Source organism: Telmatherina bonti (assembly GCF_933228915.1).
Source record: "Telmatherina bonti genome assembly, chromosome: 22".
Taxonomy (NCBI): domain Eukaryota; kingdom Metazoa; phylum Chordata; class Actinopteri; order Atheriniformes; family Telmatherinidae; genus Telmatherina; species Telmatherina bonti.
The window spans coordinates 14,878,171-14,892,888 of record NC_136631.1 but is presented as its reverse complement, the minus strand read 5'-3'; the positions used below and the strand labels follow the sequence as shown (position 1 = coordinate 14,892,888).

The window sequence follows — 14,718 nt, the reverse complement described above, 5'->3', positions numbered from 1 at the left end:
GGGGAGAAGAAGACACTCTGAACCACTCTGAGGTTCATAGGCTTTCATGTGGAACTGTGACGATGCTCAGTGACAGTCTGGGTCACCAAATTCACAAATCCTACTGACATTTTCACTGAGCTAAACGACCTTTACAGTTATACACAAGGTCATGTCCTCGTCCATTTGAGGGCGTCTTTGGCCTAAGAAGCCTTGAAGACCCCTGGCTTAGCCTAAAAGACATGCAACAGCATATCAGCAAGTTGTAAAGACAAAGATGATGCGACGACTGAATGCAGCCTGTTTCTAAACGTACACACAGGTAAGGCAGCAAAGTAGTGTTGTTCCAAATTTATCACCTTTTAACAAAAGCTCACTTGGACACTAAGTAAGCTTTTAGTCATCAGATCTGTGGTCAGATGTGTCAACGGTAAGTTAAACGGATGCAGGCTCATAATCAAAGTCACCTGCGTTTAAAAATTGTTGTACTGAGACGAACTGCGATTCTGCTGCTTCCCTGTGACAACCAGTGGTTTTCTAAGGTTGTGCATGCACCTTTAAAGCAATAAGCCAGTAAGTTTGTTTTTTTTCTCTAAATGCAGAATGTGAGATGTAGTTTTGTAGCAATTAACCCTTTAACTCCCTGTTCTGCTGATGGGTAGTCATTGGTTTAGTGACTATATTTAATTTTAGAGATGATTTGTGGAAACAAACCTGCCAAAAGTAAGTGTTTCTAATCCAGTAACTGTTTCAGATTTCAACCATTTCACTATTCTTACTTTATCATTTACTGTCAATTAAATCATTTGTTAGGAAACATTCATTCTTATTATTATTATTGTTCAAAGGAAAAGAACAAATGTAAAACATTTTTTGCTTGATTGTTTTTTAAGTGACTTTTAAAGGTTGAGTACGTAAGATTTTCAATATTTTCCAAAATAAATTAACTAATAAAATAACTACAAACATAATTAGAACGTTTTTTGAACATGTAGGTTCCAGTCTGTCCATAAATTACAAATGACAAAAAGCCCTTTTTTTTACTGGTAGGCAAATATTTAAGAATAGTCTTTGTCATTAATTAAACTTGTAATTTAATAACACATCAAATATGGACAGACTGGAACCTACATGTTTAAAAAACATCCATGTTCAAAAAAACTATCTAATTATGATTGTAGTTATTTCTTTAGTTAATTTATTTTGAAATTATTGAAAATCTTACCTACTCTACCTTTAAGGAGCTGAAAACATGAGCAGAATTATTGGAATTCTTGTGTATTTATATATTTATATGTAAAATTCGACTCAGAAAATGGCTTGGTGGATGTCTTTTCACTGCACATAAATGAGCAAAAGGCAGAAAATGTTCTTCTCAGAGGAAATTTTCAGGTCACATAAAACAAAAAAATCTCTCTAAATCAAATATGGCGTTAGTAGGAAGAATCATCGCCTCAAATGATCACCGCCCCAAAGTCGTGCAAGGAACAGCATCCACAGGGCTTTTGCCAATAAAGATATGGTTTTATATCCTAACTGGATTATCTCTTCACAAATTGGAGAAATGAATGCTGACATTCCTCTCGCCCTGTTCTGCAGAAACCTTGTCAGCGTAACAGTGTTATATATCCCAATATGTGCAACAACACTGAACACAGTCTCAGCTTCTTCCATATAAAAATATCCTCTGTCCTTTAAGGCATGACCTGACAAAAACTCTTCCGTGCAAATGTCCACATGCTTCTGTGCGTAGCAGTGCTGCGCTTCCAGACCAGAAGCGAGCAAAGACTGAAGCCCAGCTGAGACATCGCTGTGTCAAACTCAATTTGCTTGGAGACTGATGATGACAGCTAGGTGAAGGTGTCAAAGCCCAAGCACAGCAGGTAAAATGATCAGGAAATGAGCGGGAAAAGAGGGAATATCAAAGCAAATAGGTTGTTTAACTAAGTGACCATCTTAGAGATGCCGCTCTGAAAGAAGCATCGTGAAAAAAAAAAAAGTGTTTTATGCTAAAAACAGTGTATTTCCACTCATCTGGAAGACAGCGTTTTGAAGGGCAATTTCTTCCCGCATTCAAAGTCAACTAGCTGCACTCTGATTTGTCATACATTTAAGGAGAAGGCTGTTAAAAGCCTGGTGAGGGACTTTATGAAGTGTCAGCTTCTCAGCTACTTTGCTACAGTAACATGTCTGTAAGATGAGAGGAAGCAGAACAGGGGGCTGAACAAAACGGAGTAATGTTGCAGAGATGCTCAGCCCAGCAAATAGATAAAAATGCTCCACTATCTCACCACATTCCCTCAACTGCAGGGCGAGACATATACCAAGCTACAAAAAGTTGCTTTACCACAGAAGCACTGCAGAGGACTAGAAGAAGAAGAGGAAGGTACAAAGAATCTACATACTGGAAGGGAATGCTGCTGAAAACTGTAAAGACAATAGAGAGAAGGTGGCATGCAGGTGTGTGGCTGAATATCCTCGCTGCAAATGCAACACTCATGAATCTCTTCCCCTGCCTGCTGAGTGCTTTTTTTTTTCTCTATACCACACATTGTTGACTGCAGCAATAAGGCCCAATAAAGAAGGTGAAAATGTCTCCCTGTCTATGCTGCAGTCTTGAATCTTTTATGAGTTACACCACCGTCAAGATTGGATGAAAATCTCTACCATTTCTAGAATTTCTGAACAAAGTGACTGTGTGTGAGGAACCTTTAAATGACATAATTACACACACTCAATTGGATTCATCCATGCAGCACTAAAACCACTGGAGATTGTGAAGGTTTTCTTGAAGAAAGTCTCTTAAATATCACCTGCAAAGTGGATCCGAACAGCAGCAGACAGAAGCAGTAAACACCCCTCGAAAAGGTTATAAGAGGCACAGCAGGGAGACAGGAACATTGGACATAATTGCAGCAGATTTCAAAACTGCAGTATGTAGGAGGGGAATGATTCACATGCACAACCACAAGAAATTATTTTAATGATTTTTGTTCATGGTAAATCAATTGAAGCAGTGATGTTGTTTCTGTGGAAATAGGAAAGTCAGTTGCACAAAGAGCACAAACACAAAAGTGCTTCCTGTCATTTAAAAAAAGGTTGTTTTCAAAGTGATATGAAAGACCTTCTTGCCTGTGTACTCCACAATGTGAGATGGATTTGGCTTGTTCTTTAATTTCTGTTTTATCTTTAAATCATTTGATGAACCCATTTGTTTGTTTTTTAGGTGAATGTTTAATTAATTAATTTTATTAATTCTAAAATTATTTATATACATACATATATATATATATATACACACACATACACTACTCACAAAAAGTTAGGGATATTTGGCTTTCAGGTGAAATTTATGGAAAATGCAATATGTTCATGCTACAGTGATATAATATCATAAAAGTAAGACATTTAAGTAGAAGGATGCACTACTGATTTCCTCATCTCAAAAAATTTATTCAACACAAAAGGTAACAACAATGGTAGTTACACCACAACAAAAAATTTGAACTTCTCAATATCTCGTCATGTGCCCTTGAGCATCAATTACAGCTTGACAACGACGTCTCATGCTGTTCACAAGGCAACTTATTGCCTGCTGAGGCATGGCATCCCACTCTTCTTGAAGGGCAGCCCTCAGGTCGTTGAGGTTCTGAGGTGCAGGGTTTCGAGCCTCTACATGACGGCTCAGCTGATCCCACAGGTTTTCAATGGGATTCAGGTCTGGAGAGAGTGCAGGCCGTTCCATTTGAGGTACACCAGTCTCCAACAGCCGTTCCCTGATGATGCGGCCTCGATGAGCAGGAGCATTGTCGTCCATGAAGATGAAATTAGGCCTGTGCTGTTCATGTAGGGGCACAATCACTGGATTAATGATGTTATTCAGGTAGTATGGGATTGTCACTGTACCATTCACAAAGTGTAGGGCAGTTCTGTACCAAGTGGACACCCCTGCCCACACTGTAACACCGCCACCACCAAAAGCTCGCCTGGTGACAACAGTGGCTGATGCATAGCGCTCTCCCTGACGTCTCCAACATCGTTGCCGGCCATCATTTCTGCTCAGTGTGAATCGACTTTCATCAGAGAACAGCACTGAGGCCCACTGGTTCCTCGTCCAGCGTAAATGCTCCATGGCCCATGCAAGACGATGATGCCTGTGCCTGGTGGTGTGGTCAGGTACCCGTGCAGGTCGTCTAGCACGCAGACCACGCTGATGTAAACGGTTTTGAATGGTCTGACGTGACACTTGGGTGCCTCTCACCTCTCTTAAACGTGCCTGGAGTTGAGTGGCATTCATCATCCGGTTTCTCAGGGCAGTGTTCACAATGTAGCCGTCATCAGCACGGGATGTGGCCAAAGGACGTCCACTTCTAGGCCTTTCTGTGACTCTTCCAGTCTCTCCATATCTCTGTTGCAACCTGCTGATGACACTCTGTGACACTCCAAGCTCAGTGGCCACTTCTGTCTGAGAACGTCCTGTTTGAAGCATCGCAATGGCAAGGGACTGTTGTTCCATTGTTAGGTGTCGTCTTGGTCTCATGATGTCAAAATGTGAACAGCATGATGAGGACAACTGTTTAAACACCAGCTCTAATTGAACCAGGACATTTATTGGTCAATTCAAGGATCACACACCTGCCGTGATTTTTGCCGTTAAGCTCCTTGTTAGAGAACAGCAACTTGTGCAAAATTTATTGAAACATTTAACAGTTGGACATGTGCATTTAAAAGCTTAGAGAAGATCACATTAAGTTCACCTGTACAGGTTTGAATGCATTTTAGGCTTGTTGTGAAATTTCACCCAAAAGCTGAATAGCCCTATATATATATATATATATATATATATATATATATATATATATATATACATATATATATATATATATACATATATATATATATATATATATATATGTATATATATATATACATATGTCTACCTATATATATATATATATATATATATATATATATATATATATATATATATATATATATATATATATATATATACACATACATATGTCTACCTATATATATATATATATATATATATATATATATATATATATATATATATATATATATATATATATATATATATATATATACATATATATATATGATCAAATTACCTTGAGAGCTGAAGCTTAAAAGAAAATAAACCTTTTCAAATTATTCATTTACAGCCACTGAGCATGTTGTGGTCAGCAAATGCTTCCTCAGTTAAATAGCCTGCTTACACAAAAGGTTATACAATATATCTGTTTAATCACATTTTTATCTGGAGTTTTGTCTAATCTCATTATTTTCTTGTAGCTATAGGTGCGACGTATTTGTAGCATCACAGAAGCCTCTGAATTATTATAGAAATATCAAAACAAATATTAAAGGAGTTATATAAGCCCCAGTATGTTTGTGTGATCTTCTTTTAAAAGTACAAGTTACTGCTCATGATCATGAAAGTGACACCACTCTGTAGAGTGCATTGACTTTACTATTTATTATATAAACTATTTATTATACAGACTGGGAAGTGTAAAACTGAGGGGAAAAAAAAGAGAAACAATTCAAATTCGGGCTGCTGTTTCAGCAACAAAGACAATGCCATGAATGAATCAATACGCAACATAGTAAGGCCAGCAATGTTTCAGAGCCATAGGCACGCTGTAGTACATTATAAATCTATAGTCATATATTAGATCAATGTGTCCCGTAGACTTGACTTATATATTCAACTGAACAATCCTTTTACTTCTGACCTCTCTCTGTTACAGGGGAAAGAGGGATCCAAAAAGAGGGTATGGCAAATTATCATGTTGCCTAATAGTGGTTTGATTGTGCAGCATTGTTGATGGTCCAAAGCAGCCAACTATAGCAACTGGGAAGCAGATGAACACAAAAAAAAAGGCAACTAAACATTTGTAACTTCAGGGTTGGTGGGATTTCTGAACATGGCAAAGAAAAATCATTTTGTTTTTGTTTCATTACAGCTTTTTATAAGAAACATTAAATCAGTCTGTGCATTCTTTTATAACATGAAATACTGCATAAGAAACACATGACAGGGTGAAGTATCCTCAAGTACACACAGCTGGGGTGTTTCAGGTGTTTTCACACATAGTTCTCCCACCTGTCAGTCAACACAGTACCATGCGTGTGCAGCAGACTGATGGAAGTGAACAAGGAGATTCGTCACCTCTGTCACATATACACCCTCTGACACAGTCACTCAGAATATAAATGCTACACGTTTTAGGGGTCCTAAACCACAGAGGAGAGGTCTTCTATGGATGGAAACTTTTTAAATATTCATTTTCTAAAACACTTGATCAATCAGGCTCGCTTACTCCATGCCACTGACGTTACCAGGGAAATTTCTTCATTTAGTGCCCCGATCAATAGCTCATTACAGCAGCTTTACACTGGGTTGTCTCCGGGCAGACGAGCTGGCTTAATTCCCTCTACATCTTGGGCATATCTGGTCTGTCCATCTTCATCACACAACAGCCTCCTCCCAATCTAAACCTACACACAAACACACTTTTCTACAAGCTGAGTTTTAGAAAGTGCAATTTAGGGAACGATGAATGACTTCACGTCGAGCTATTAAGCAAAACGAGAGAAGTCGATACTGCAGCAGGGTACATGCGTGTATAACGTATGCTCATGTGCAGCATGGCCAAAAATGTGTCTTATGAATGAGATAAGTGAAATTCTGAATATTTCAACTGTAACTCTGGAAAATAAAACACAATAACTCAATTAGATTTTAGTTTTGCCAAAAAAAAAAAAAACATGTCAGATAAAATGTACAACATGGAGATGAAGGATGTTAAGCTTATTATACCTCACCAGTAAACATAACAGCTGGCAGAAATATGTAGACAACACAAGACAAGGTAGTTCATGGCGTGACAGCTTGCATCAATCCAAGATTCCTTCCCTTCGAATCTGCACCATTATGCTCAAAATGCCTTTTGGTTGCTAATGAAACTGAGCTATTACTTTGTATAAGTCAACCGTGAAATGACAGCAGACCTCATGGTAATAACATTAAAGTTCTCCTCCATAGTGTCAAGTTGAATGCAGGGATGCGCTGAACTGAATTCCCATCCAGGGAAATAATTTCATGGTAATCTCCGATGATTATATGCAGGGCAAGTGACGGAGCAACAGGCGGAGGGAAATATGAATCCCCAACAAGTCTGAACTTATATAAATGTGAAAAAGGGAGCAGACCCTGTTGAAAGAAAGTTAAGGTGTCATTTACCAGACCAGATGAGGAAAAACAATAATCCGATGTTTGCTGGGCGAATGCATCTCTACATTGACAACAACACATAACATACGTCACTGTGTCAGGATTTATTTAAGATAAACTAAGTCAAAATGCAGAAGTGTAAAAAATAAAGCACATTCTGAACTGCTTTCATGTGAATTAAGAAGGTGCAGTCAGTGGTAGCAAGAAGCAGATGACCAAACACACCTGATTAATTGACTAAGTGTAAGAATTTCAGTAGTCTGTATGAGGTTAGAACGGATGGGCAGCTTAGAGTTGGTGAAAACACTAAGTCCAATGAGCAGCTTTTCTCTCATCTTTTGAAATTTTTAACTGAATCTATGTTGTCTAAACAAAACAATAACTTCTTTTTATTTATTAAATAGTACTGTTGCATCCAGTGTACTTTTAGAGTGGTGAAGAACGCATACAACACAGTGAGGAAACAACAGAAGGTGTTTAGTGAAAGACTTTTCCCAGTCTAAAGCGAGACAGAAAGATACAGGAAATCATTCCTGCCAGCAGTCCTCACCCCCCAGAACAACTCAAACTCTTCTAATTATTATTTTTTATATATAAATAAATATCTAAAACATTGCACTTTTTCTCTGGGGTATCGTTTCATTTTATTTCAAGACCTGTCTTGTGGACTGGTAGCTATTTGGTCATAATACAAAGCAACATTCCTAATGAAAACTGAATACTGTACACCAGCACTGACACCTTATGCCAACTGTTATGTACAGCGGAGGATGGATGATGATTTGGGAAGCAATCTGGCTGTCAGCTATACCAAGCAACAGGTTAATGAAAGACAGCAGCAAAATAATGGCTGAAAAGAAGATTTAAGTGGTGTTTTTTTTACATGTTACTATAACCTGAATTCACAAAGACCTCAACATAATCAACGAGTAAAGCACTTGGAGAGGGCAGACCTCCACCAAGCAGCCCATTTATTGTAATTTCCACCATATGTCATCATCCTACATTCATTTTAGATGGATACACTATTAGAGTCCTTGATACATTGATAAACAAATCCACCGTGTCTTGGCTATATTGTGGTGTTTGTTGCATGTTTATACCTCAATTTGTTCTCTTACAGGAATAAAAATTCCAAAGATCCCCAATTATTTTCCTGTTCTGAATCGTAGTATCCAGACTTGTGCTGGGATCCAGATCTATCTTTGATATCTTGTAGAACCTGTTGGGAACTTCACCTGAATTTTGGCCAAGCACCCTGACCATTTACTGTGGAGTTTAATGCATACATCCTATCTCACAATGATAAGTAATCCTTCAAATAAATTTCCTGGATCCGGATCACGCCCAAACATTACTGAAGTCTAAGTTAGACCAAGACCCAGAAAAAAAAGATCATAAAAATCCATTCATTAGCTTTTTGCATAAAGTAGCTAACAGACAAACAGACAGACAAACTTCCTAGACAGCGGTAAAAAAACGCAGTGGACATTAAGAAAGTTAATGAAGCTCAATGAGCTGATGCAACAGTGGAAAGCAGGAATACCTTCACGATGATGTAAGAGACATAATGATGATATCATAATGGAAATAAGTATAATATTTCTACTAAAGATTGTTATATTAGCAGCTCAATCAGGGGATGCATCCAACATTTCCCCCACTTCTTCTGTATCTTGGCTTGGTTTTTCACAGTTCAGCACATCATGCATTGATGTTCGACCTGAGGCTGCATTTTCCTCATTTTAATTCCCGTTAAGGACCAGATTTTTATTGCGTCCCCATTTATAAAAAAAAAAAAAAAAAGTTCCTTTTATTATCTGTATATACAGAACATAAAAGAAAGCGACAAATTGTTGCCAAGCTCATCTCATGGTCAAATAATTCTGCCTTTGAAGATGGGATCATCTACTTGAGGTAATTTGTTACCACTGTCTGTAGTAGCAGGTTGCAGGGTTCAGATGCACACACGTTCATCAAAATGTCCTTAACCAGCAAAGCAGCGACCACTCAAGAGACAAACCAGGAAATCAGGACAAGTGAGCCAAGTCAAACAAATGATCACAAAAGGGGGAAAAAAAGCCCAAAAGAACAGAAAAGCCCAACAGTAACAAGGGAACAGAGAAGAAATGCCCCGCAGGGTGCAGGGAAACTCAGACTCTGAGATCACAGCTGAACTGAACCGTTGTGTGTTTTTCTACTCTTCTGAAGCAGCATGCTTTGGCTAGTTGCATTATTCCTCTGTGCTGCTGCATCGACAGTCATCGCCTGGATGCAAAGTGAGGTCTGTGCCTTCACATAAACAAGCCATGCGCTGCCACAGTGCATTAGTCACAGCCTTAGTCTGGCCTTTTCAAAGTCTCTACACCCACTCAAACCGCTAATAGATCCCCAGAATTTGATATTCGCCTAGCAGGGATCCTCGCAACAAAGAAGTCGTGTGCGTGCGTGTGTGTTTGTTGCATCCAGGACCACACATTTTCTAAGTGGCCTTCTTTGTGTTTAAATAAAATCAAGGAAAAAGCAGAGTCCTCCAAGAAACATGAGTTTGTCAGGATTCCTTGATCTTTCTGCTCAACTAACAAACATGAGAAAAACAGTTCATTTAGCAAACTATCCTTACATAATGAGCTCCCTACGCAATGTAGCCATGAGTTGATATTTTCTTCACTGTACTGCTGGTTAGGAAGTCACTCCTGGTGGAGCTGGTGCATCTGAGGACGCTTGGAAACAGGACAAATACAACATGCAGGGGTTATTAAACTGTCTGTGCAACCATGTGACATTAAATAGCAGTTTGCGAGGAGAGGCTTTTCTCTGCATCTTCTGCCTCACAATCAGCACCGTTCCTCTTCCTACAACATCAAATTACCCATGGCGGAGCAATATCCTCGCTCTTCTCCCTCTCCTCCTCTCCTTTCCTCCCACTGAGTTGGCTTTATAGGCAGGGGTAATTTCTGCTACCACTCCAGGGAAATTACTTTGTGTTGTTAGAGAAAAGGCAGTCTGCAAACTGCTTTACCAAGCTCCTTCACTCCAATAACAGTCAACATTTAGATGCAAGCAAGAAATACAGCCTCTACATGTTCACACACACACAAACACACACCAAGTGATGCTGACATAAGGGTATAAGAATCAAGTCCATGTGTGTTAGCATGTGTTTGAACCCTAATATCTGCATCCAAATGAGCATTAGTATCTGCCGGACTGATTCTTTTTTTTTTGCCACGTGCCACAGAAAAAAAAAATGTCCCTAAGCATGTGCATGCACACACTCATGCTTGCATCCCTTCTGCTCTTCTAGGCTGAGTAGTTCAGCTGAGTGTCTTGCTCGGGTGATGAATAATTTCTGCACTGTGCTCTGCCGTGGCACGTCTGGTGCAGCCTGACTGCGCCACACAGCTACAGCTCTGCATTTGCATTCGACGCACACACGCACACACTTTTATACACATGGCATCCAGGCATGCTCGCTGCACCCCTGTCCCAACACCATCCAGCCTGCCAGCTGCTTTAGCATGGAGGGAAGCAACAAGCTGTTCAGCCTGTCTATATGTACAACTTCTGCAGGAGAGTGGCCCCAGTAGCCTGAAAACTTAGATTAAAAGAGATGAGCGAAGCAACTCCACCTAATCCGCAGCTGTCAGAAGCGGTTGTGTATAAAAAAAAAATCTTGAATGAGGACTGGTGGCATTTAAGTTCAGGGCCTGTGAAGAGAAGAAATGGTCCTTAAATGTCAGCTCTATTTTGAAGTGGTGGGCATGCTGATGTGGTGACCTCTTTGAGCTGCGGTTAAAAGGTTGAAGGGCTACAGACAAATAAGTAGACGGCATCAGCTTTTGTTTTTCATGAGGAAAGGAAAGGGACTTCTTAAAACTCCCCTTTAGTCTTTTTAAACTACTTTTCACTTAAAAAAAAAAAGTCTGTTGTTCATGATTCTCTTTAGGAATTTGTCCTTACTGTGTTGGATTACATGAGAATAACCAGAAGTGTGGTTGCCTCACTATACGGCAGGCTGCACATCTGCACGCAGCTTAATAAAGGGAGACCACAAGCAGCATTGCCAGTGATACGTGCAACCAAACACCTCCCACTGTCCTCAGGGGCATACTGGAAGACCTCCAGCACGCTGCTCCTTTATCTGTCATGGACTAGTGTGCATTTTCAGACATGATGTGCCTCTAAATATATTTGATCATAGATGAGTCAGCTGTGTCATCATCTATTTGTGTCAACGCTGGAAAGTGGCGAATATTTTCAAGATGAAAAGACTCAACCTAAGGAAATTACGTTTGAACTAATAAGCAAAATGTTTCCACTGTAGTGCTGTACTGAAGCCAAGAAGAGCAAAGAATCTACAGCTTGTGTTTAATCCTAAATTATTGCCTCTCTTTACGAGCATGCATTACAGTCTGTCTATATTGGCTTTGCGTCCAACAAGTGAAGCAGCATGAGTAAAATCTGGCTGGGGTGCAACAACACTGCATTTATTCCAAAATGTAGTCATTATCTCATTTGCATAAACATTTGCTGCTGCACAGGAACCCTGGGCTGACAGCTTAGCCTGCAAGGATACAAATGATTTAATGTATTTATTATAATAAGCACAGAAGTCCCTTTTCCTCAAAAAGATTTAAGTGGTGCTGAAAAGCAAAAAACAAGTGGTTTATTCAAAGTCTAATCACTGTTTTCCTGTCGATGTGGTTTGAAAATGTGGACACATGTTGACAGTAATGGTGCAATAAGGTAAAATGTAAGTTGTTTTTTTTTAAAACAGCAGGGACATTTCTGCTGGGAACTTCTTGAGACGGACTGCAGAAAAGACAATAGCTGTCAGTGAGCGATGCGCAAAACAATAGAAAACATCGCCGCCTGGAAGATCAGCAAGAAGGCACGAGGTTATCAGAGGCTACGCGGTAAAACAGCGTGCCAGGGCAGGAAAGTGGCTGGCAATCGACTCAGTTCATCTCACACGCACGAAACACAGAGCTACACACATTTCCTCAACCACCAGAGCACTTCCATGTGAAAGCGGACGGGGAAAATGTACTCACAGTTCTGAGGAACTGGATCTCATCCTCTCCTTCTCCGCCTTCAGCCATGGCTGCAAAAGGAGCCTGCTCAGACTCCGCTGGCTCGTCTCTCCTGTCGATATTAGCATATAGCTAATCCACCGCCAAAGCAGCGGGGAGAATACCGCAGCATGTGTCAGTCAAAGCCCCTGTGCTCACCGCCCGGAGGAGGAGTGTGTCGGCGTCGGTGGGCTGGAGCTACTGGGGACGGTGCTGTGGCGCCGTAAGCGCAGATACGGCGGCGGGGGTCTTTATCTTCGACGTCACAGCCAGCGCTTCTTAAAACAGCGATGAAAGCGCGAGTATTCAAACAAATAGCGAGCTGAATGGGCTTCGCAGGCTGCTGTGTGAAGCCGTTTGGTCGCCTTGTCTCTCGCGAAAGCTGCTATTTTCCGGTGAGGATCCGGATCAGCACCATGGTCAGCGCGCACATGCTCCCAGTGTGCGTGAAGTCCAACCGCAGCTTGCTGAGAAGGTTGCTGGTTGTGTCTTTACCTTGATCCCTGAACGTGACTTAAATGGAAAAAAAAATTCTATATGAAGAAAATTGTTGGACAGTTTAAACAAATATCTGAAATCCCATTAATATTCCATAAAAGTTGTCTTTTAATCGCTCAGAAACTGACTTTATCTGGCTTTTATCCTTCAATTCATGAGCAAACTTAAATTCTATTAAGTATTTAAGCCGTTTTGATGGGATGGATTTCCATTGTGTAATTACTCCAATTAGATTAAACAACTAATTCAACTCAATGAAACATAAATGAGCACAAAGTAAAATGTCGTTTTACTCTGTGACAGTAGAGATTATACTGCTCCAACCGCTATTTGCAAAGGGTGCTCACATCTCTCAAGCATAATAAAGCTCATTCATTTTCACAACAACTGGAAATAAACCATCCCAAACCAAACCAAATGCTACCCGAACCATGATGCAATGCTGCCCTCTAACGTCAGAGCTGTGACGTGTTGATGTGAAGGTATTCCTCTTTTATGCATCATTTTTCACCCAAACCCTTTCATATCATGTATCCTCACTTTTCTGAAATGTTTCTTCTTCTTCTTCAATTTCTACTTCTTTAGCCACTGTCAAATTTGAAACACACTTTAGGACTTGTGCAAAAATATGATTTTTAAAAGTTCCAGTGTTCATCTCTGAATTGTGTCTCATTCCACCATCGACTAAAGAGAGTTGCACAACTCATAAACACCCAGAATGTATTTAGAAGTAAAAGTAAAAGAAAACTTCTCATCTTCCACCATTAACATTTCCTCATGTGAAAGACAGAACATACAGATGTTCTTATGCCCTTAATATGTTACAGCAAAATACATTTTATGTAAATGCTGATGCGGCTAACTGTCCACCGCCACCATCTTCTTCAGCCGCGGCAGGCTAAGTATGGGAGATATTGATGACACGCACTAAGTTGCACCTTCTCCATCTTATACGTTTGTTTATTTTCATTGTCACAGTGAAATAAATAAGTATACACAACAAACTAAACACCACGCAGGGTACTAGATGCACAAGTTACCTAACTTGTGGTCAACAAAAGGTTTACTCCTCATCCCTACATCCTCCAAGACAAGTGATGCGCTCAGGTGAGTGCAACTATTTGTAACCTCACCCAAAGTGACACAACCTCCACCCGAGTGCCAATCAAGTGTACACACATCAGCATATTCCTGAACATCCAATCGCCCACGTTATGGCTCCTACAGATGCCAAATTTATTCTTGTCAAGCAGAAACATCTCAGCTCTTTGTGTCAATGATTAATTATTCTACTCTGATTTATTGTTGTTTCGATGAGGAACATGGTAAGTCACCTGCCTGCGCTGAGTGGGGCGATGCATGTATGTCTTTGTGTGTGTTGCTATTGGTGGTGGTTACACCCATCTCCTATCCGTCCTCTGAAACTTCAAATTAAAATCATATGTGCACCGCAGTGAGAATAAAGTTGCCAATATGTTGCGCTGGTTAACCACTTAACTTATTTCAATTTTTGCATGAAACAGGTTTTTATGCATAAAAGATTTATTGTTGACCAACTATTCTACTGAACTACTTAAACTGCACCTTTTTTTTTTCTTTAACTGAACCCTTGCTGATGCAGCAGGCTTGTTTTTGTTTTTGCTTGTTTTTGTTGCATTATGACTAAATATAGATGAAGACAGATAAATTGCATCAGTGACTTGTCAGACAGAAATGTTTACTGAATCTACAATTTGTAGCCTGGATGGTATACATCATTAAATTGTCAAGATTCTTATCTTTCTAATGGTGTACAGAATTTGTAGGTACTTTGAAGGTAGACTGAGTGCAACACATGTTTATCTGGGAGGTCTGGAGCCAAACAAAAAAGGTACAGCATCAACATTATCACTGTCATCCAAG

At 39.8% G+C, this 14,718-nt stretch overlaps 1 protein-coding gene across 1 annotated transcript in view; it reads right to left on the bottom strand.

Moving 5' to 3' along the window:
• LOC306772147 (ryanodine receptor 3) overlaps nucleotides 1–12,348 on the bottom strand; it is a gene marked incomplete at both ends in the record, with an annotated part of 112,904 nt that extends 100,556 nt beyond the window's left edge. Inside the window, one exon of the mRNA XM_079261561.1 lies at nucleotides 12,301–12,348. Within this exon, the coding sequence (XP_079117687.1) occupies nucleotides 12,301–12,348 (48 nt within the window). The remainder of the gene's footprint in view (nucleotides 1–12,300) is intronic.
• Nucleotides 12,349–14,718: the final 2,370 nt, after the last annotated feature.